The 22,931-nt window shown below is 40.9% G+C and overlaps 1 protein-coding gene across 2 annotated transcripts in view; it reads left to right on the top strand.

Annotated features, from left to right (window-relative positions):
• JAK1 (Janus kinase 1) overlaps window positions 1–22,931 on the top strand; it is a 139,504-nt gene that overhangs the window by 100,627 nt on the left and 15,946 nt on the right. Inside the window, exons 6-12 of one of the 2 annotated variants that reach the window (XM_081306336.1) lie at window positions 1,069–1,232; window positions 3,002–3,344; window positions 5,738–5,923; window positions 9,934–10,091; window positions 11,460–11,583; window positions 13,740–13,929; window positions 22,170–22,276. In XM_081306336.1, the coding sequence (XP_081162462.1) occupies window positions 1,069–1,232; window positions 3,002–3,344; window positions 5,738–5,923; window positions 9,934–10,091; window positions 11,460–11,583; window positions 13,740–13,929; window positions 22,170–22,276 (1,272 nt within the window). The remainder of the gene's footprint in view (window positions 1–1,068; window positions 1,233–3,001; window positions 3,345–5,737; window positions 5,924–9,933; window positions 10,092–11,459; window positions 11,584–13,739; window positions 13,930–22,169; window positions 22,277–22,931) is intronic. The other variant, XM_081306337.1, reaches the window with a different exon arrangement.

Genomic DNA, 22,931 nt, shown 5'->3' on the forward strand with positions numbered 1-22,931 from the left:
CTCATCCCATCCCCTATGATGCTTGGCACTTCAGTTGACTTTGTTTTTTGTAACTGTCTGATGTCAGATATTCCAGTTTTTTTCCCTTTCTCCTTATAATGTAATCTCCATGAGGTCAGAAACATGGTTTAGTTTATTTCTACATCCCTTATGCCTAGAATAACATCTGGCCTATAATTGGTTCTCAGGAATTATCTAACTGAATGATAAGTGTGGGTAATGATGTTAATGCCATCTCAGAGGGCTGTTGTGAGGATCAAATGAAATAATAGGTGAAAGGAGCTAAGCACAGGATCTAGCAATGAGGTTAGGGGTTAATAAATACGAGCTGGTATTAGCATTGTCATCATTTCTGTGAAAGGCAGGTGGTCGGCCTTTCTTTTTAGTCTTGGTTTAGTTTTTGTTTTTAAAGCTCCCATTGGTTCTTGGGTGGAATGCACCCCCATCAGTGAGGGAGTTACTCTGATGATACAGTTCACTACTGCATACATGAACAGCAGATGTGGAACACATTTAGAAGAAGTTGAATGTGAATTCCTTCTTCTTTCGTAAACCTGCATTAGACTGGGAGGTGCTACCCTTGCTGACTTTATACACACAGTTCCTAGACTTGGATGTTTGTGGAATTAATGAATGATCAAACCTCAGCCCAGTGTCACTTGCCTTGTTCTGGCACAGTTCATACCTAGTACACATTGCTTGTCAGCATTGTTTATATAAGCCTCATGAAGGAGCTTTGTGTTTGTACTCTTCACCAGTACCTAACATAGCGCTCAATAACTACTTGTTGAATTTGTTTTTACTCTTCACCAGTACCTAACATAGCACTCAATAACTACTTGTTGAATTTACCTAGGGAGAACATCTCCTGAGCCTTTTCATGCCTAGTTTTGTTGAAAAAGAAGTTCAATGCTGCAGAAGCTATAAATGTGATTGATCTCATTACTGAACTGCTTTTCTGGGTAGCACCTTCTCATACGGAGTCCTTCCTTTCAAAATCAAATACAGGAGTGGGCTCTTGAAATTTAAGTGGGGGCTCATTTTCTTTTCTCATTTCTGCCCCCAAAGGGTCAGTATGATTTGGTCAAATGCCTGGCTCCCATTCGGGACCCCAAGACTGAACAGGATGGGCATGATATTGAGAATGAGTGCCTGGGGATGGCTGTCTTGGCCATTTCGCACTATGCCATGATGAAGAAGGTGCAATTGCCGGAACTTCCCAAGGACATCAGGTAAACTTTCTGCTGGCTAAATAGTGGACTGTGGGGCTGGTGTTAATTATACATGCTCTCACACATATTATTTAACTGCTGCCGGTGTTTGCCTGACTCCTGCTCTCTGCAGATTTTACCTAGAATATTTGTAAAAGGTAACACACTTATAATTGTGTCTTGATTTTGAATGATGACTGATAATCTCAGAAATTTGTTCTAGGGTGAAATTTCTGGGCTGTAATACCAATCACATTAGTGACCTACCTTCGCTCCTTACCCACGGACATTGCCATCTGTCACTGTAGTTTTTCCTTTGGTGCTGAACCCATTTTAAATACATCTCAGTATGGCTGTACAAGCAGCTGCTACTACTACCCCTGTCTGAGCTCCCAAGGAGTTCTAGTAATTCACTAGGAAGCTGTTAATTCTGATGTGAGGGACAGCCAAGCAGTATCTTAAGAAAATTATACTTACCTAAAGTAAAATTTGACATCAGTACTCAATCTGTATAATTTTCACCCATCTGTGAAATCTGTTTCTTTTTTTTCACCTGGGCTATTACGATTGTCACAAATGAAGACAATCTCATTTTTAGAGGAGAGGTGGCTGCATTATTGTGATGGGTTATAAGCACACATCTTGGGCTATTATGATTATCACAAATGAAGACAATCTCATTTTTAGAGGAGAGTTAGCTGTATTATTGTGATGGGTCATAAGCATACATCTTGTCATAAGGTTACTTCTTGGTTCTCATTGCCCTTGACCAGAGTCCTAGTCGCTCCTCAGTGCAGGAACTGATGAGACACATGCTGAATTGTGTTTACTTTTTTATGTGACTTTCACTCTTTGTGTTTTCTCTTTATTTTTTTACAAGTCTGAAGTGAAAAATGATAGTTTTTCTTTAATTCTATTCTATTAATTTAAAAGAGAAATTAACCCTATTTGTTGAATATAACCCCCCCCCCCCCATTTAATAAGGTTCTTTGTTGTGAAATCATTCAGGCTGCAGGGATTACTCTGGGTCTAGTACTGTCTCAGACTTGGGGAAAACAAATGGACCATCTCCTCATTTGTTTGTCCCCCAGTGGACTTTCAGGGCATTCATGCTTTTCTTAAAACTGACTCCTGTTATTGCAGTATATTGGTTTGCCAAGATTCTGATATCATAGATCCTTTTCCATCAGTACCTGGATGGAAGAAATTAACATTTCAGCTTACTAGTTGATCTTTTTAATAATATATTGTGGACTTATTTACATGGCAGACACTTTAAATCTTTGTATTTAATTAGGCTTTGTGTATGTTTTAAAAAATTTTTTTCTATGCTCTTTATAGAAAAATTATCAAACATACAAGTAGCACATACCAAAGCATCTATAATATCACCTGGAGTTACTCCTTCTTGATGCCTTTCAGACTGTTTTCTAACTGATGCTCAGTCTTAACAATATATACTATATGTGAGTACTAATGTACATAAGAGCAGTGAAACAAAAATATAGATATATCAATTTTGCTACCTGCGTTTGTGATCCAGAAAATTTGATAATACCTGTAAAGATTCCTATTTTTGTAATGTTTTTGGAACATGTACCTTTCTGTTCTCTCTCAGTCTTTATTCAGCTCCATCTTCTTAGGATTATCATCCATCTAAGGTCTTCTGGGAGTAGATCTTCCTTTTTCCTATGGCAACACATGCAAGGAAGATTCATAGACTTAGGTTTGTTTCTATTTTCTGCTAATCTATATATGAAAAAGAGTTCAATTTTCATACTTTCTTTTAGCTACAAGCGATATATTCCAGAAACATTGAATAAATCCATCAGACAGAGGAACCTTCTCACCAGGATGCGGATAAATAACGTTTTCAAGGATTTCCTAAAGGAATTTAACAACAAGACCATTTGTGACAGCAGTGTGTCCCCTCATGACCTGAAGGTGAAATACCTGGCTACCTTGGAAACTTTGACAAAACATTATGGGGCTGAAATATTTGAGACTTCTATGTTATTAATTTCATCAGAAAATGAAATGAATTGGCTTCATTCAAATGACAATGGAAATGTTCTCTCCTATGAAGTGATGGTAACTGGAAATCTTGGAATCCAGTGGCGGCAGAAACCAAATGTAAGTGGCTGATTAAAGGGAACATAATGTGTGCTATTTAGCCTGCTGGAATTATCTGTTTATATGTCTGTTACTCTTCTAGACTGAGTTTATTTAAGTTATACACCATGTATTAGTCATCATCCTTGTAGCACAGATAAATATTTATTGAGTTTTGTAGGGAAATACAGATAATAACATATATAAAACACACTAATATAATAACAGTATACATTTGCTGAGTGCTTACCATGTGCAAGTACTTTTTCTAAGCATTTAAAAAATTTTTTTTAGTCGTTGATAGACCTTTATTTTATTTATTTATATGTGGTGCAGAGAATCGAACCCAATGCTTCACACATGCTAGGCAAATGCGCTACTGCTGAGCTACAGCCACAGCCCTCTAAGCATTTTATATATATTAGCTCATTTACTTCTAAAATTAAAAAAAATCTTCAAGGGGAGTACTGTTGTCATCCCCATTTACAGACGAACTCAAAGAGAAACAGAGAAGTTAAGGAATATGCCTAAGGTCATAACTAAAAAACAGTTGAGGTAAGAATTGAACTTAAGCCTCTGGCTTCAAATTATAGAATAATTGATTTTTGCATTATGATGCTGCTTTATTGAGGTAAAGATGGATGAGGCAATAGAACAGAGTGGTCTAAGAGCATGGGTTTTAAACCTCAGGTGACCTGGTTCAAATTCTAGCTCCATGACTCATGATGATATGGCCTTGGGAGGATTATTTCACTTACATCAGGAACATATAACATCTGTCAAATGGAGGTACAATTATCTTTTAGTATCCACTGAGGGATTGGTTGCAACATCCTCTGCAGATATCCAAATATGCTACAGTCTCTTATATAAACTGACATAGTATGTACATATAATGCTCACAATCCTTTTGTATACTTTAATTATCTCTAATTATTTATAATACTTAATATTATGTAAATGCTATGTAAATACTTGTTATGCTGTACTGCTTTGGGGGCTAATATAATTTAAAAAATTATATGTTCATCATGGACAGACCCATTGCCTTACATTTTTGGTCTTTGGCTGGTTGAATTTGTGATACAGATTGCATAGTCATGAAACCCATGAATATGGAAGGCCAAGAATGCTTACTGTATCTAACTCATAGAGTTAGTAAGAACACTAAATAACATTTGGCATAGAACCTGGCATATAATAAATGTTGAATAAATTACTGTAGTGTTTTAGTCAGCTTTTTTGCTGCTGTGACTAAAGGACCCATCAGAACAATTGTAAAGGAGGAAAGGTTATCTGAAGGCTCAGTTTCAGAGGTCTTAGTCCACAGAAGGTCAGCTGTATTCATCAGAGCTTGAGGTGAGGCAGAACATTATGACAGGAGAGTATGGTGGAGGGAAACGGCTCACATGATGATTAGAAAGCAGAGAGAGGAGGGGAGGGTCTCTACTTACCAGACACAAATATATACCCCTAAGTTGCACATCCAATTCCCACCTTCTCCAGCCACACCCAACCACCCATTTAATCCCGTCAGGGATCAATTCACTGATTAGATTAGGGCTTACCCAATAATTTCTCCTCCAAACCTTCTTGCATTGTCTCATAGGTGAGCTTTTAGGGGAGACCTCACACAAAACCATAACATTCAACTACTGTAAGTATTATTGTAAATAATAAGTTAAATGTGAGAATTTATTTTCTTATGTTTTATTCTAATGCTAAAATTACAATGCCTAATGTGTAACAAGGACTTTCTAGGTAGTAGGTACTTTGTTAATAAGCTGATTTGTTAATTACCTAGTCTTGAAGAAACTCTTGACAATGCAAACTCTCTCTTTTGTATGATTGGGGAAATGGTGGCTTAAAGAGATGATCTTACTAGTTAAATAACTGGCAGGAATAGGAACTTAACTAGAACTATAGTCTCCAGAGCCCATTCTACATAATATATTTAGACTTGTGTAGATTATTCAGATCTTCTCTTGAAAATGTCCACTTCAGTACTGTTAACAGATCAGGACAATTGATAGTAGAAGGAGAGAGCTCTTGTTCTGTCCAGTCGTGTTTGGGAAGAATGTGCTCTTTTCTCATATTGAAGCACATGTCAGATTGAAAGTGAGGTGGCCTGATTGTGGATACATGCCCAGAGGCGGTTATGGCCCCTGCCAAGTTTACATTGCACATTGTATATATCACATGAAGAGTTTAGTCAGTGTGCTCAAAGAGATCTCTTCCAGGTTTGAAATTCCAAGATTCCTTGATGTGACTCAGTTCTCTGGTCCTAAGCCCATAGCTCCCCTAGTTGCTGTGTATATCCAGACTTGCTAGCTTTCTCCTAGTCTCTGCATAAGGTTGCCAGAAACAAAATGAGAAAGCCAACTTAACCCTGTCACTTTTATGTATCTTATCAGGTTGTTCCAGTTGAAAAGGAAAAAAATAAACTGAAGCGAAAAAAACTGGAAAATAAACATAAGAAGGATGAGGAGAAAAATAAAATCCAGGAAGAATGGAATAATTTTTCTTATTTCCCTGAAATCACTCACATTGTAATCAAGGAGTCTGTGGTCAGCATTAATAAGCAGGACAACAAAAAAATGGTAAATACTCCGGAAGCTTTTCAGTCTGCATCTGGTGATGAGAGGAACACGTTGCTAAGGACAGTTGCGCGGCATATGATCTTCAGTTCCTGTCCCAAAGGGAAAATCTGATGATTATCTGATTTAAGCCAAAAAATCTACATTGTGAGACATATTCAGTACCAGTTTTTAAGTTATAGTGGTGCATTCTAGTGCTATTCTTTGGTCTTGCAAATTGAATCTTAGGGTTTGTTGTTCACCCAAAGATTTTTCAGTATCGATATTTAATTCACAAATTTAGCAGATTTTAAGAAGATTAGTGAATATCAACATTTTCACCAATGGCACCTTGTGGCCTCCCTGCTGAGTTGGTGGGTCCTCTGGGATGAAATGGGTGGGAGCACCCCTTGGCACCTCATCAGACCACGAGGCAAGTGGCAGACCACAGTGGCAGGGTGTCAGGCACACCCAGCCACTCTTGGATAGAAGAGGGGTGTTCAGCTGGGGTTGTAGCTTAATGATAGAACATTTGCTTGGCATCTGTGAGGCACTGGGTTTAATTCTCAGCCTCACATATAAATAAAATAAATAAAATGAGGTTCATTGAGAACTAAAAAAAAATATTAAAAAAAAAAAAAGAAGAGGGGTGTTCAATCTCACTTCCTCTTTTTTGGTATCACTTGAGGACATACTCTAGACAAGCAGGCCAGTTTGGCAGGGAAGTGGGAACTCTGCCAAAATAAACATGTTTTTATTGGGGGAAGTGACAGCTGACCACATGTGGAGAGGAAAGGCTGGTGAGACAGGGCATGCTCACAAAGCAAAGAGTCAGCACCAGGGGAATACCATGATTTGCCTGCAATTTGGTAAATACTGTGTAAAAAAGAAAACACCCATTGCTAAGGAAGAGCCTGGTGATATGATTTAAGAAACAGAGTCACTCACATCCACAGACACTTGTCTTTTTGACATAACCTTTAGGAGAGCAGCTTGCCAATATGTGTTAAAACCTAGAAAATATTTATATGTTTTTTCATTGGAATCTAGGGAATCTCTCTTCTAGAAGCAATATGAGATACAGGCAGCAGTTTATGAATGAGAATGTTTACTCCAGCAATATTTACAGTGTCAGTTCTGAAAACAACCTAACTATACGATACTAGGAGATAGGAAAATAGGTTTCAGTTCACTTGAGTAGTAGAATATTATACAACCAAACTTCTGAATTGTGTATGATCTGGAAAAATGCCTTTGTTAATTTTAAAAAAAGAATATAAAACATTACCTATAGACTGTTCTAATTTTGTTCAAAAAAAGTTTTAAGAGCAGCTTACATTCTCTCAGAAAAATAATCAAACATTAATAGCTGTTTACTTAGGAATAGAAGTAGCTTTAATTATTTTATTCTGGCTTCCTTTTTTTTTTTTAACAAAACCAACCAACAAAACCCCAGGCATTAATTTATTAAGAAACATAAAAGCAAAGTGAAGGGAGAATTAGAAAAGGCCAGAGTAATGATGGTGGAAAGAAAGAGAGAGAGAGAAAATAATACTATAAATACTATTTATTGAGCATATTATGGATATCAGATTCTGTTATAATGCTATAAACATTAATGTGTTATTAATCCTTACAATATTAAGGTCCTAAGCCTATGTTATTTAGTCCTTGAAAGAACCTTAGATGGAAGGATATTGGCTATATTTCAAATGGGAAACCTGAGACTGATTGAGAGGCATAGAAACTTGTAGTGTCACACAGTGAGGAAACGGCAGGACTTTCCAATACCGTCTGGCCACAAGCTGTGATTTTTGCCTGTTTTTCTTTGATTTCTGAGGCATTATCATACCCCAGGGACTCTGAGGGAATGAGGGAGAAGTTGGCATCTCTGTAGTATGGCTCTTCATTGTGGCCAAATCCTTAAGACACCTGGCAGAAGAGAAGCAGCAGACAGGGTACATATTTTATGAGCTTCCCCAACTTTGCCCAGGCTGACAATCATATCTAGCATACTGTTGGTGTTCCCATCCTCTAAATCACACCTTACCTGCCAGCTCTGCCAAGTTACAGTGCCGTGGTGGGCATGGGAGCTCCTTCACATACACTAGCCCTTACAGTTGCCAGGCATTTCCTATTCAGAATACTTTACAGATCGCAACTCTTTCAATTTTCATATCAACTCTCCCCATTTCACAAAGGGGGAAACTGAGATACAGAGAATTTGAAGTATCATGCCAAGGACATGCAGAAATTAGGTTAAATCATTTGAAGTTGCCAATATTTGACCATTTTTAAAATTTGTTCTTATTAGTTATACATGACAGTAGAATCATTTTGACATATCATACATAAATGGAATGTAACTTCTCATTCTTCTGGTTATACATGATATAGAATCATACCGGTTGTGTAATCATATATGCATAGGGTAATAATGCCTGATTCATTCTACTATCCTTCCTACTCCCATACCCCATCTCCTCCCTTTACTCCCCTCTGTCTAATCCAGAGTACCTCTGTTTTTCCCTAACTACACCCCCCACAATTGTGAATTAGCATCTTCATATTGGAGAAAACATTCAGCCTTTGGTTTTTTAGAATTGTCATATTTTGCTTAGCATGATATTCTCCAGCTCCATTAATAATTTCACTCTTCTTTAAGTCTGAGTAATATTACATTGTGTACATATACACGTTTTCTTTATCCATTTACCTGTTGAAGGGCATGTAGGTTGGTTCCATAGTTTGGCTATTGTGAATTGAGCTGCTATAAACATTGATGTGGCTGCATAACTATAGTATACTGATTTTAGGTCCTTTGGATCAAGGTTCCATTCCAAATTTTCTGCGGTCTCTCCATACCACTTTCCGTGATGGTTGCACCAATTTACAGTCCCACTAGCATTGTGTGAATGTACCTTTTCCCCCACATCCTTGACAATGTTTATTGTTCCTTGTATTCTTGATAACTGCCATTCTGCCTGGAGTGAGATAAAATCTTAGAGTAGTTTTGAATTGCATTTCTTTAATTGCTAGAGATGATGAACATTTTTTCATATATTTGTTGATTGATTCTTATTCTTTGAAGTGTGTGTTCAGTTTCTTAGCCCATTTATTGATTGAGGTTTTTGTTTTTATAAAAACAGTACATACTCTTAAACCTACAGCAGGTGGAGATGTGAGATTTGACCCAGACAGTCTAGCTTCAGAGCCTGGGGATCAGCCACAATTCAATGCTGCCATTTGGATATCTCACTTCCCTGTCCCTTCCTAGCCCTTTGCTGCTGCTTTTTAAGGAAAGCATGATGCCAGCCTGTTATTAAATCCTATCTTGATTTATTACTTTCTTCTGTATCTCTTTGACATCTTCCTTTTCTGTGTATAACTCTGCTCTCAGGAAACTCTTGTGCTTATGTGGTCTTGATTATCATGTGGTGGGTGAGGACCCACCTCAGCCAGCCCTAGCACTCACTTTAGAGCATCTTAAATTTGATTTTCCAGGAATATTTGCAGCGGATGCCAGGTCACACCTGAGAGGAGGTCCCCTTCCTGAGGTGCTGAGGTCCTGCCCTCTTTTGGCCTCCTTGGCTCACAGCCCAGGGCACCCTTCCATTGGTATCACAGTGGTCACCAGCCCCCCTTACTTCTCTCCTGATTGGCTGCTTTCACCTACCCACCTTTCTCCCCTCCACTGGTCTTATTTGTCTGTCACCAGCCATTCATTTCTTCAGTGCTGTGGAAAAAACTGTAGTCAAATGAGCCATTGTCTTCCCTGCCCGCAACCCTGCACGCACAGGCACAATGTCCCTTCATCTGATGGTACCCATTAAGATAATGGATGAGAAAGTGTGCTAACTATCAAGGCCTATGTAAGTATAAGGGAAACAGTACATATCAACAAAGAGAGTTTTCTTGAGGGGCCATACATTCTGTGTTGTTTAAACATCTTCTCACTGTGTACCCTGCCGTATAGTCAGCCACTTACTGATGGTAGCTGCGTGATGTAACTGGCAATGTCTTCTCTTTTACAGGAACTGAAGCTTTCTTCCCATGAGGAGGCCTTGTCCTTTGTGTCCCTGGTTGATGGCTACTTCCGGCTCACAGCAGATGCCCATCATTACCTCTGCACTGATGTAGCTCCCCCATTGATAGTCCACAACATACAGAATGGCTGCCATGGTCCAATCTGGTTGGTTCTGGAATGCTTTCATTTGCCTTTGGTGTGAAGTGAAAAGAGAGCACATTTTAGTGGCAGGAAGTCTGGTCTCCTCAGTCCCAGGTGTTATCTGTTGTTTATGCTGGGGCACTCACTCCCTATTTTCCATCCCTGCTGAGCTTTGGCCAAGCCTTCCGTCATCTACCTTAATCCTTGCAGCAGCCCCTCAACTCCTCTCCTACTTGGTTTTTTACCCTCAGTTCATCCCCCTCACTTCTCTAGAGCTAACTGAGCAAAGCTTCCCCTTTTTAATAGTCCCTATCCCTTGTCAAACCCTGTATGTGAGCCAAGAAAAATAAGATGCAGATCTGAGCATCAGACAGTATAGTAAACACAATGCTGAGTCTATTTCTCTTTAAGTGCCAGAGGAATGGCAGACCAGAGGGGCTTTGTGAAATGTCTTAGTCCACCTGCATCTCAGAATTGGTAACCTATACCCAGATAACTCTGATGATGGGGTACTGAGTACTGCATAGGCAGCCAGTAGATTGTCACTCTTACAGGGTCAGATGTGCATCCCTTTCTGAAAGGGAGTTGCACTTGCGCTCTCTTTAACTCCTCTTTTCTCTCTGTGCTCTGCCGAGGAGTCAACAGGGGTTCATTGTACTTCCTCTTACATGTGACTGTCCTTAGACAGAGGGACACAGTTGCCCTGTTTCTGTAAATTCAGGAAACTGTCTCTTCAGTTGTTTTCCATGTGATATGATTTCTACCTTCTTCCTACCCCAGTTACCTTGGGACGGGTAGTTTGGTGGCAGTGTGGTTCCTGGACTAGAGAGTTTTCTCATTGGAGAAGACACACAAAAAAAATTATGAAGCAAGGAACTGCATGCCTCAAAAGTGTCTTCCTCCAGTGTCCCACCCAGGGCCCTGGCATTTGCTTTTCTTTGCTGGAAGTGTTCTTCCTGTAGGATCTAGTAGGCGGCTTTAGTTACTGGGGATATAGTAATAAACAAAATAGCCCCAAATGCCCACTTCACAAGGCTCATATTCCAGTTAAGCTGGGAGAGGAAGGCTGAGGATAGGATCCCTTTTCTCTATTATTGGCAGCTCTTTATCACAGCCTTAGGGGACACTCTTCTAGTGAGAACCAGAGACATCATCTCTGGGGAACCTGGGGATAAGCAGGTCTCAGTGGCTTAGGAGACAGCAGGCTGAGTCCTCTTCTCAGTGCTATAGATTCCATCCGTCTCCTGGCTCCTCAGTATCTCCATGTGCATCATGTCAGAACCTTAGAACCCTGGGCAGCTCTTATAAGACTAGAGGCTCTGGGAAGTGGAGACCCTAGGGTCTAAAGTGCTATGGTGTGAGCTCTCTCTCTTTGCCCACTTCCCTCTCCAGCACAGAATATGCCATCAATAAGCTACGGCAAGAAGGGAACGAGGAGGGAATGTACGTGCTGAGGTGGAGCTGCACCGACTTTGACAACATCCTCATGACTGTCACCTGCTTTGAAAAGTCTGAGGTCAGTCTGAACACTGGCATGGGCCAAGTCATATGGTCACAGGGGATCCAGAGCAACCTAGTCCAGGATCTGTTGCAGACAGAACTACTCTTGGCCAGGTTGGGAAAGCCTGTGTCTCTAAGAAAATCCCTGGAGGATCTTTCAGGGAGCACCCCATTTTCAGAAGGAGTTTGCTCCTGAGCACCAGACTCCATGTTCTTTGCTCTCCCCGCCCTTCCTTCCTCCCATGGCAGGGGCACACTGTGGCTCTGGAAGGCAGAACATGACCAGAAAACCAATTCACACGGGACACCTGTGATCTGAAGTATGGCATGACCTGAAGTGGTTTGTTTTAGGTTCAGTACCAGGATCATTACAGACCTGGAACTGTGTCTGTCTACAGCATTCTGTGACATGAACAAGTGCCCAAGCATGGCCTAACAATTTTCCCCAAAAGATAGTTTCAGACATTGTAACAAAAAAGTTGGTGTCCCGTGTTTTGACAATGAGTAAGTGTCTATTAGACATTCAAATGTGGCTGGAATCTGAGAATGATATGAGAGGAATCCCAGATGCTAAGATTTTAGTCAGAATTAGTATTAAGTACTTTTGTTGTTCATCCATTTTTTTTCCCAAATGCAAAAGGGAATATTTTAGAAAATAATGAGTTTTATAGAGTTTGACCACATATATTTACTAGTCCTGGCTGAGCTCAACTTGAACTGGGAGAACTGAGGAGAGAGAGGAGCGTTTGAGTTGTAAGTCAGCCATTATATACAATAGACTTCAGACATGGGAAGGAAAAGCACAAGAGAACCCCTGGGAACTGGACTCTTGTCAAGAGTGGAAAAAGGAAATGGCAGAAGGAACCCAGTGTTACCAAGTGTCCTGGGCAAAGTCCCAGGGGCCATTGCCTGCCTAGGGGTGTTCCCATACAGCTGGGCCTCAGGGTTGATACCAGCTTTATGGTTCAGAACTTGTCAGTCTTGTTGCCTTCACAGGATGCCTATTCATCAGTTTTTGAAGGAAGTTTAATATTTATAAGATGAACGGGCACATGAGACAGCCCAACTTCCTTCTGAGAAAGAATCGACTTGTGCTGTACCAAGGAGATCAGTCAGTGATTGTGTGACCTGCATTGGGAAAGGAGCACTCACAGATATGACTAATCTTTCTGCTTATCCTAGCTCACTAGGCACTGTGCTAAACATTTTACCTACATGTTCTTAGGTAAGATTTACAATGGCCTTTTGAGATAGGCAAGGTTATCCCATTATACAGATGAAGTAACTGAGGCATTAAGATTTTAAATAAATATCATGTCCTACTTTACACAATAAGTAGATCTTCCTGGCTCTCATTCTTAACCACTAAGATAGTTTTCTTTGTACAGAAAGAGTCCATGAAGGACAACTTCTGCTTATACTTCCCTTTCTGTGGTACCATAGAACCTTAAACCTGGATAGACAGACAGCCAAATACCAGCTCCCAGTATAGTTCTCAGGTACATTTATGGTGTGGAAGGGCTTAGTTTGTAGGAGTTCCTGGATGAATTTTTCTATTGTAATTCTTATTTCATGCATAGTATTTGCTAACCTTGATAAAGTGCATACTAAGTTTGAAAATGTACCATATCATTTAGCCATAGTACTATGAGGTTGGTGGTTTTTTTATTTTTTATTTTTTAGTTGTAGTTGGACACAATATCTTTATTTCACTTAGTTATTTTTATGTGGTGCTGAGGATCGAACCCAGGGTCTCGCACATGCGAGATAAACGCTCTACTGCTGAGCCACAACCCCAACCCCCAAGGTTGGTGTTTTCATGAACTTAAATTTACAGGTAGGTAAACAAAACAAAGCAAAACAAAACAAACAAACAAAAAAAAACAAGTGATGCTTCTGTAGAAATAATTGTTCTGTGGGCCATAGTGTAAACTCTCTTTTATTAGTGCTGCCTTCTAGATCCCAATTTTATTATTTACTTATTTGTTGGCTGGTTTATTAATTGTAAAATTTTATTTTCAAATAATTTTAGAAGTACATAAATGTTACAAAGATGGTTCATAGTTTCTGTACTCTTCCTCAGTATTCCCTAATGTTAATATCTTACATTACCATGGTACATTTATCTGGGCACCATTCTTAATAGTAATTTCTGGTCATTTTTCTGAATAGCAGGTGCTGGGTACCCATAAGCAATTCAAGAATTTTCAGATCGAGGTACAGAAGGGCCGCTATAGCCTGCATGGCTCAGATCGCAACTTCCCCACCCTGGAAGGCCTCATGAGCCACCTCAAGAAGCAGATCCTGCGCACAGACAACATCAGCTTTGTGCTGAAGCGCTGCTGCCAGCCCAAGCCTCGAGGTTTGTCTTTCTGTGTATCCCCTCAGTGATGTCTTTTGCCCCTTGTTAATGCTTCAAGACTCAGATGGACCAAAAGATGTTGCCTGGTTAAAGAGAATGGTCCTTTCCCATAGGTTCTAGGTGTTTTTCTTTGAGTTTTCTTATAAGTCTGCCCCCAACTCAAATCTTACCTCTTGAGTGTTAGCATTTTCTTTAGAAAAGATGTATACTTTATTTTAGTCAGCTTTTTCACCGCTGTGATCAAAAGCCCTGTCAAGAACAGAGAAGCTTATTTTGGGGCTCATGGTTTCAGAGATCTCAGTCCATAGATGGTAGACTTCATTCCTCAGGGCCCAAGGTAAGGCAGAACATTATGGCAGAAGTGTGTGGCAGAGGAAAGCAGCTGGTACCAGGAAGCAGAGAGAGACTCCCCTCACCACAGACAAAGTATAAACCCCAAAGGCATACCCCACATGACCTCCCTCCTCCAGCCACACCCTACCTACCTACAGTTGTCCCTCGGTTAATCCCTATCAGTGGATTAATATATTGGTTAAGACTCTTACAACCTAATCATTTCACCTGTTAACTTTCTTGCATTGGTTTACACATGAGCTTTTGGGGAACACCTAAATCTAACCATAACACATTTTTTTCTTAAGATCTTAGCTGGGCTGCACAAAGAAGCATATTCAGGATTAGTAAGCAGAAACTTATTTCTTTGCTTTCTAAAAAGATGAAGTGTCTTGAGAAATCCCCGTGTCATTGGTTTATTTATATGAGAAATGTTCCTGGCACAGTTTCTGTGGGCCAAGAACTGTGATAATGTAAAGAATCAGAAATACTTAAGACCCAACCCCTGCTCTTTTGAGGATTTCCAGGCCAGTGCAGAAAATGTTACAGGTAAGTGATGCCATTGTTGTATGTGATGGGCATTTAAATTAGCCCACATATATGGTGCCTTTGGAGGCAGAAAGGGATGTACAACATCCCTGAGTTGTAGCACGTCAGACTGTGTGGAGGAGGCATATCTTGAACTGTGTGTTAGATGATAAGCTGGAGGTGCCAGATAGGTGAGGGTACGTCCCTCCCTAACAGAACCAGGAGCATGTTCAGGGTACAGTGAAGGTCAATGTGGGGGCTATAGGAAGACTCTGGGGAGGGGGATGCTGATGTGAAGGTGGAGACATAAAGAAGGGTGGTTATATATTAGATCATAAGAGGTCTTGGTTACTTACCAAGAGCTGGGACTTTATTCAGTAGGCAGCAATAGGGGGCCATAGAAGGATCAAGGGGTAAAATCAGTGTACAGGGTGAAGGAACCAGCTGTTCCTTTTAAAGCCACATGAACTGTGATGTTCCAAAGAATTCATTGTCTTTCAGAGTGTGAGAATGGGAAGGACACTTTAGGGGTCAAGAGCCTCATTTTGTGGTGGCGGGTATTGGGGATTGAATTCAGGGGCACTTGACCACTGAGCCACATCCCAGCCCTATTTTGTATTTTATTTAGAGGCAGGGTTTCTCATTGAGTTGCATAGTACCTTGTGTTTTTCTGAGTATGGCTTTGAACTTGTGATCCTCCTGTCTCAGCCTCCTGAGCTGCTGGGATTAGGGGCATATGCCACCACGCCTGGCAAGAACCTCATTTTATAGATAAGAAAACCGAGAAGTGAAGTTGATCTCTTTGAAGGTCAAGGTCAGAGAAGGGTTTGAGTGTCAGGTTTAACCTGAATGCCAGATTCCACAAGTGTTGGGTTTTTGTTGTTCCCCATCCTTGCATGGGTCAGATATCCTTCTCTCAGAAGAGTTAGGCCTCAAAGTAGGGGCTACATCATGTTCCCAAGTAAGCATCAACAGAAGATCCTTGGAGGAACCCTGTTGTTCGAGATCATCTTGTTTTTTTAAGGGAATTGTCTATGAGCCTTCATGACATGGGTAGGCAGAGCAAACAGCGTCAGAACACAAAAGGGGCCTGGTTCTTGATGTTTGAGTCATGTTTTGGTCTCAGCCAGGGGCTTGTCACTGAACTTGGTGAAAGAGGAAGGACTTGCATTTTTGTTGATCAGATAGGGTTTCCTGCCAGCCTTGGGGATAATTGAAGCCTTTATTTTTATGCTTGAAGATGTTCTGCAGGGGCAAAACGTATCTGCCAGTTGGCTGTGAGACCTCAAAACATGTTGAAACCTTAAAATACAATGACTCCTTTACTCACATAATCTGTTCTTACAGATAGTAAAAGGGGGTTTGACTTTTCTAGTGCTTTAGAGTCTCTAGGTGAGGATGAGGAAGTGGAGAACAGCATCCACAGGAATGGAGAAGGCTGGAGTCTAGGATGTGATTTCTTTTTAAAAATTTGTTCTTTTTAGATGTATGTGACAGTACATTCTATTTTGTCACATTAAACATACACGGAGTATAACTTCTTCTAATTAGGATCCTATTCTGTGGTTGTACGTGATGTGGGGTTAAACTGATCTTGTATTCATATACAAAGTAGGAAAGTTAGATTAATTCTACTGTCTTTCTTATTCCCCTCCTCTCTCCCTTCTCTTTATTCCCCTTTGTCTAATCCAATGGACTTATATTCTCCCCACCCTCCCTTGTTGTCATGGATTAGCATCCACATATTAGAGAGAACATTTGGACTTTAGTTTTTTGGAATTGGCTTATTTCACTTAGCATGATAGTCTCCAGTTCCATCCATTTACTGGCAAATGCCATAATTTCATTCTTATTTATGGCTGAGTAATATTCCATTGTGTATATATACCACATTCTCTTTATCCATTCATCCATTGAAGGACACCTAGGTTGGTTCCATAGCTTGGCTATTGTGAATTGAGCTGCCATAAACATCAATGTGTCTGCATCACTGTAATATGCTGATTTGAGTCCTTTAGATATAAACCAAGGAGTGGGATAACTGGGTCAAATGGTGGTTCCATTCCAAGTTTTCTAAAGAATCTCCATACTGCTTTCTTTAGTGTTTGCACCAATTTGCAATCTCATAAGCAATGTATGAGTACCTTTTTCCTCCATCCTCACCAGTATTTATTGTTACTCGTAGTCTTGACAATTGCCATTCTTACTGGAATAAGATAGAATCTCAGGAAAGTTTTAATTTGTACATCTCTAATTGCTAGAGATGTTGAATGTGTTTTCATATATTTTTTTGACCATTCATATTTCTTCTTTTGTGATGTGCTTGTTCAGTTCCATAGCCCATTTATTGATTGGGTTGTTTTTTGGTGTTAAGTTTTTTGAGTTCTTTATATATCCTGGAGATTAACGATCTATCTGAGGTGCAGGTGGCAAAGATTTTCTCCTATTCTGGAAGCTCTGTGTTCACATTCTTGATTGTTTCCTTTTCTGTGAAGAAGCTTTTTAGTTTGATGTCATCCCATTTATTGATTCTCGATTTTCCTTCTTGTGCTCTAGGAGTCTTATGAGGAAGTCAGTTCCTAAGCCAATATGATAGAGAGTTGGGCCTACTTTTTCTTCTAACAAACACAGGGTCTGTGGTCTAATGCCTAGGTCCTTGATCCACTTTGAGTTTTGTGCAGGGTGAGAGAGAGGAGTCTCATTTCATTTTGTTACATGTGGATTTCCAGTTTTCCCCAGCACCATTTGTTGAAGAGGCTATCTTTTCTCCAATGTATGTTTATGGTGCCTTCATCTAGTATGCGATAACCATATTTATGTGGGTATGTCTCTGTGTCTTCTGTTCCATTGGTCTTTGTGTCTGTTTTTTTTTTTTTTTTGCCAATACCATGCTGTTTTTGTTACTATAGCTCTGTAGTAGAATTTAAAGTCTTGTATTGTGATGCCTCCTGCATCACTTTTCTCACTAAGGATTGCTTTGACTATTCCTGGCCTCTTATTTTTCCAAGTGAACTTCATGGCTGTTTTTTCTATTTCTATGAAGAACATCATTGGAATTTTAATAGGCATTGCATTAAATCTGTATAACACTTTTGGTAATATGGCCATTTTGATAATATTAATTCTGCCTATCCAAGAATGTGGGGAAATCTTTCTGTTCTCTGAGGGCTTCTTGAATTTCTTTCTTTAGTGTTTTATAGTTTTTAATTGTGGAGATTTTTTACCTCTTTTGTTAGATTGACTCCCAAGTATTTTATTTATTTTATTTTTTTAAGGCTATTTTGAATGGGATAATTTTCCTGATTTCTCTTTCAGTTAATTCGTCATTGGTGTATAGGAACACAATTGATTTATGTGTGTTGATTTTATACCCTGCTAACTTGCTGAATTTGTTTATGAGTTCTAGAGGCTTCTGGTGGAGTTTTTTGGGTCTTCTAAATATAGAATCATTTCATAGGCAAATAGGGATAGTTTGAGCTCTTCTTTTCTTATTCATATCTCTTTAATTTCTTTCTTTTGTCCAATTGCTCTAGCTAGTGGTTTGAGAACTTTGTTGAATAGGACTGGTGCAAGAGAGCATAGGATGTGATTTCTTTACACAGTTCTAGTGAGGAGGCCTCTGATGTAGCTGCCACCTCTGTAGCCCAGATCTGGGAGCCAGTAGCTGTGGAGGGAGAAGCATAGAAACAGAATTGCATCTCTCTCACATGGCCTCTGTTGGGGCTCCTGAAACTCAGCTCAAGGGTCTTTAGTGTCTGCCTTTACATTTGCTTATGAACTCTCAAGATAGGATCTGGGTCGCACTCACCGCTCTGTAACTCATGAGAAGCACAGGGCCCAGCAAAGAGTCAGTGACCTCAATATGCATCAAGTGATAATTGTGGCAGTATCTATCATGTAATATTAATATGATAGATATGATATGATAGTAGGTGGGCACTATCTACTTTGTCCCAGGCAGTTATCATGCATATTTCATTTCTTTCATCATCATACTAGTTCTTTATAGCTATTGTAAAGGTGAGGAAATTGAGTCTCAGGCATGTTCAGTTTCTTGCTCAAGGTTTCATGGTTAACAATATCAGAAGTAGTTATAATAGTGGCCATAAATCATAATATTAATGGTTACCTTATTAATAAAGCTTATAGTTTACCAGATGCTGTGTGACAGGCTTTCATATTTTAAGTCTTTTAATCCTCAAAACAACCCAGTTGTATGTTGTTATCCCTATTATACTTGGCCAGGGTCCACTTAGGTAAGAGGGTGAGTGGGGATTTTAACTCGCCCTGTGTGACTCTAGGTCAATTAATTCCAACCTCTGATTCCTGCCCACCACGTCATTTTGTCTTTGTAGAGATGCAGGTTCAGTCAGCCTGACTCCTGGGCAGAGGCCAGTTCTTCTGATATTGAAGGAAAGGACAGACGTGTGCCTGGTGGTGGGGAGAAGAAGGAGGAGGCTGCTATATGAGGCTTAGACTCCTTTTTCTTCCATCTCCCACCTGCAAATTAGAGAAGTTGTAAAATCTTGAAAATGTGACAGGAGAGTGTCATTTTGGGTTGTTCATCTCCTTTGCTATCCTAACCACAGACTACCAACAGCCACACACCCTGATCTGAATTTCTTACTTGAAAATGCAACCAAGAAATTCATCATGAGATGAAAGGCAAAGTGAAAAAACAGGATGCTACTCAGAATTGGTATGATGGCTAAGCAAAGCCACCATCTCTGTCCTTTGTCCAGCCCAATGCCCATATCCACGTGTGAGGGTGACTGTGGTAAAAGTATGTAAAGATCCGCCACCATCCTCACATACCCTCATCTGCGCAGGCAGGTGTGGTGCTTGACTTCTCTTCCCTTCAGCTCTGATGGAAAGGACTTCACAGTCTGTTTTAGGCAGCCTTTTCACTGCTGTGACTAAAAGACTCAACCAGAACAAATATAGAGGAGGAAGAGTTTATTGGGGGGGGGTGGGGAGTCATGGTTTTAAATGTCCCAGTCCATAGAAGTCCAGTTCCATTCCTCAGGTCTCGAGGTGAGGCTGAACATCATGGCGGAAGAATGTGGCAGAGGGAAGCAGCTCACATGATGATCAGAAAGCAGAGAGAGAGGTCTCCACTTGCCAGATATAAATATTATTTGTACCCCAAAGCCACGCCCCCAATGCCCACCTCCTCCAGCCACACCCGACCCACCTTTAGTTAGTTACTCAGTTAATCCCTATCAGGGGATTAATTCACTGGTTGGGTTAAGACTGTTGCAGCCCAATCATTTCTCCTCTGAACCTTCTTGCACTGTTTCACCTGTGAGCTTTTGGGGAACACCTCACACTTAAACCATAACATCATCTGCTACACAAGGCTGGGCCACCCTGATGGTGACTGGTCATAATGACAGAGGCTAGTAGTGATGAAATTTTTGCTGCACATAGGTACTAGAGAAAGCCCTTGTGGTGTATTATCTCATCTGTCCCCTATAATGACCTAATGAGGGCTCAACTGGTACCTTCATTTTCTAGTGAGAAAACAGGTTCATGGAGGTAAAATGGCTTCCCCGCAGCACCCATACCAATAACCAGCCCACAAACAGCCCCTTTTCTACCTTCCTAACTTCCCATGTGGCTCTGCTGCCTAGCCTCTGCCTTGTGGACACCATTCTGGTGGCTGTTTTTTGCTGCCTTCCCTCCCTTAGGGCAGCCCTGTGATACATGTTTAAATGGGATTTTGCCCAGGGAACAGGGTGGAGTCAGGAAAATAGTATGGAAGGAGTAGCCTCTGAAAAACATAGTAGCCAAGATGTGGTGACAAGGGGAGCCTTTGCCTGCAGCCAGTTTCTGTAATTCATATTTGTTCCCCCACTGTGGCAAGCCATGTTTTGGGAAGATAAAAGACTAGAGAGGTCTCTAACTTCTGTGTGACTCCTGTGTCTGAGATTTGTGAGCTACATCATTGTGACGGGTCATTTTATCTCTTTGAGTCTCCTTTTCCTGATTTATAAGAGGTAACAGGAGTTGAACTTCTCAGGATTGTCAAGAGAACAGAGGAGTTAGTGTGAGCAATGCTCTAAGAGCAGTGATCAGCACAGAGAAACCAGTCAGAAAATGTGAGCTTAAAATAGAAAAGTTGGGGGAATGCTACTCTGCAGGGAGTGAGGATTTCAGGGACTGCATTGGAGTCCTAGGGCCTACATGGGGACCAGGTGCTCATTAGCTATTGCTTGCCAGTTTATCTGTGCAACCTCTGTGGACCTGCCTCATAATTCCTACAGATGTTTTGATTGAGAATCTCCTTTATCAGAATCCAAGAATCTAGACTCAAATGGCTGTATTTTCTCCCCAAACTCTTTCCTGTCTTCTACTGAAGGAAAGCAGAAGGGGGAAAAGCATTTGAGTCATCACTTCCCTAATGGCTGTGCTTTAGCTAAAATAAACACATACATTCAGTGACCATGTCTGTGTCACAGGGGTTCCCCTGGGGGACAGTACTGTGTCTGCAAGTCTTCACTTCTCCCAAATCTACTTCATGGCTTCAAATTGTGGACTATAAACTCCCAGTCAGCCACTAGTGCCCTGGCTTGGTGCACTATCATGTCAAGTTGCTATTTGAATTAGTAGGATTTGGGGAATGGTTCACTGCTAACCTGCATATTCAGGGAGCGTTGGGAGGTACCTCCTTGGTGCTAGCACTGCTGAACCCAGAGAGGCTTAGACAGGACTTTCTTCTAGGTCGCCTTTCCTTTCCTTACATAAAACCATTAAAAACCCCTTTCGAGGATCCTAGCACTCCTTAGGCCCAAAACTTCTGCCTCTCTCCTCAGCTCTTTTCCATCAAGTAGCCCCCAGTTGTTCATTCATACATTGGACAAATATTTGCTGAGGACTTGGGGTATAGCTCAGTTCTTGCCTAGCATGCACCAGGCCCTGGGTTCAATCACCAGCACCATGAATACAAACAAAAACCAAATACTCGTTGAGCATCCATCATGTATCAGGCTGTGGAAGTAGAGCAGAAAATAAAATAGACACATACCCTGACTACTTGAAGTTTCCATTCCTAAATGGAAACTTAGGGAAAACCTTTCCTTAGGGAAACCCTCCCTGATCTTAGGGACAGTCCTGCTGTATGGACTGTGAAGCATGTTGGGTCTGTCCTGTAGATTAGCTGGACAAATTGTAGCTTTCCATATGATTGGCTTATTATTTGGTTAGTTTTGACTCTATTATTAGTCTCTGAGTTTCTTGAGAGCATGAATTAAGTACTTACCCATAAATTATTTGTTAAGTGAATCAAAAAGGCACACAATTCTGTTCAGCAAGCCCCAGAGCTTAGCACACATTGGCTGGCTGGGTCTATGCTTAGACTTCTCCAATCTCTTCCACAGAAATCTCCAATCTGTTGGTGGCCACCAAGAAGGCCCAGGAGTGGCAGCCTGTCTACCCCATGAGCCAGCTGAGCTTTGACCGGATCCTCAAGAAAGATATTGTTCAAGTGAGTCGTTGCCACAGGGGTGCAGCTTTGGTTCTGGCTTCCCACAGGAAAGCAGGCTGGATATTTGCTGGGGGGTGGGATGACAGATTTAGTCTGGGTTTGGGGAAATTATAGTATAAAAAGAAAAAGGGTCTTTCCTTCACAGTTAAAGGAATTCACCTAGCATTATACCTCCTACCTGCCTTGCTGATACTTCTCATAGACACTTGGCCTTGAAGAAAGATTGGTCAAGGTTCATGGGGTCACCTGGAGTAGAAGGACTTTTGGTTGTGAGGGAGCATTAATGGGCATCAGGAGCTGGTCTCCACAGGGGAGCGTGGACTGAAGTCCCTTGCTACCCCATAATGTGCTATGTGAAAGCGTTTCTAGATTTTATTCCTGTTCTTTCTGCTGGTGCTTCCAGAAGGAGCAGAGCTGTGAGAACAAAGAACACAATGAGGTGACAGGGTAAAAACTAGCTTGAGAAATGGACCCAGCATGGGGACTCAGATCAGTGTCCCAATCTTTGGAGGCCTTTTCCCCAGAATCTACTGCCTTAGGCAGGCCCAGAGCACCCGAGGTTTTGGCTGGGGATGTGAAGCCCAGAACAAATCCTGCTTTCTGTTAGCTACCCCTTTCCCCATCCCTGTTAGATAGAGCCAGGGGATGGGGTGTC

The sequence above is a fragment of the Spermophilus citellus genome (assembly GCF_964194105.1).
Source record: "Spermophilus citellus genome assembly, chromosome: 9".
Taxonomy (NCBI): Eukaryota; Metazoa; Chordata; class Mammalia; order Rodentia; family Sciuridae; genus Spermophilus; species Spermophilus citellus.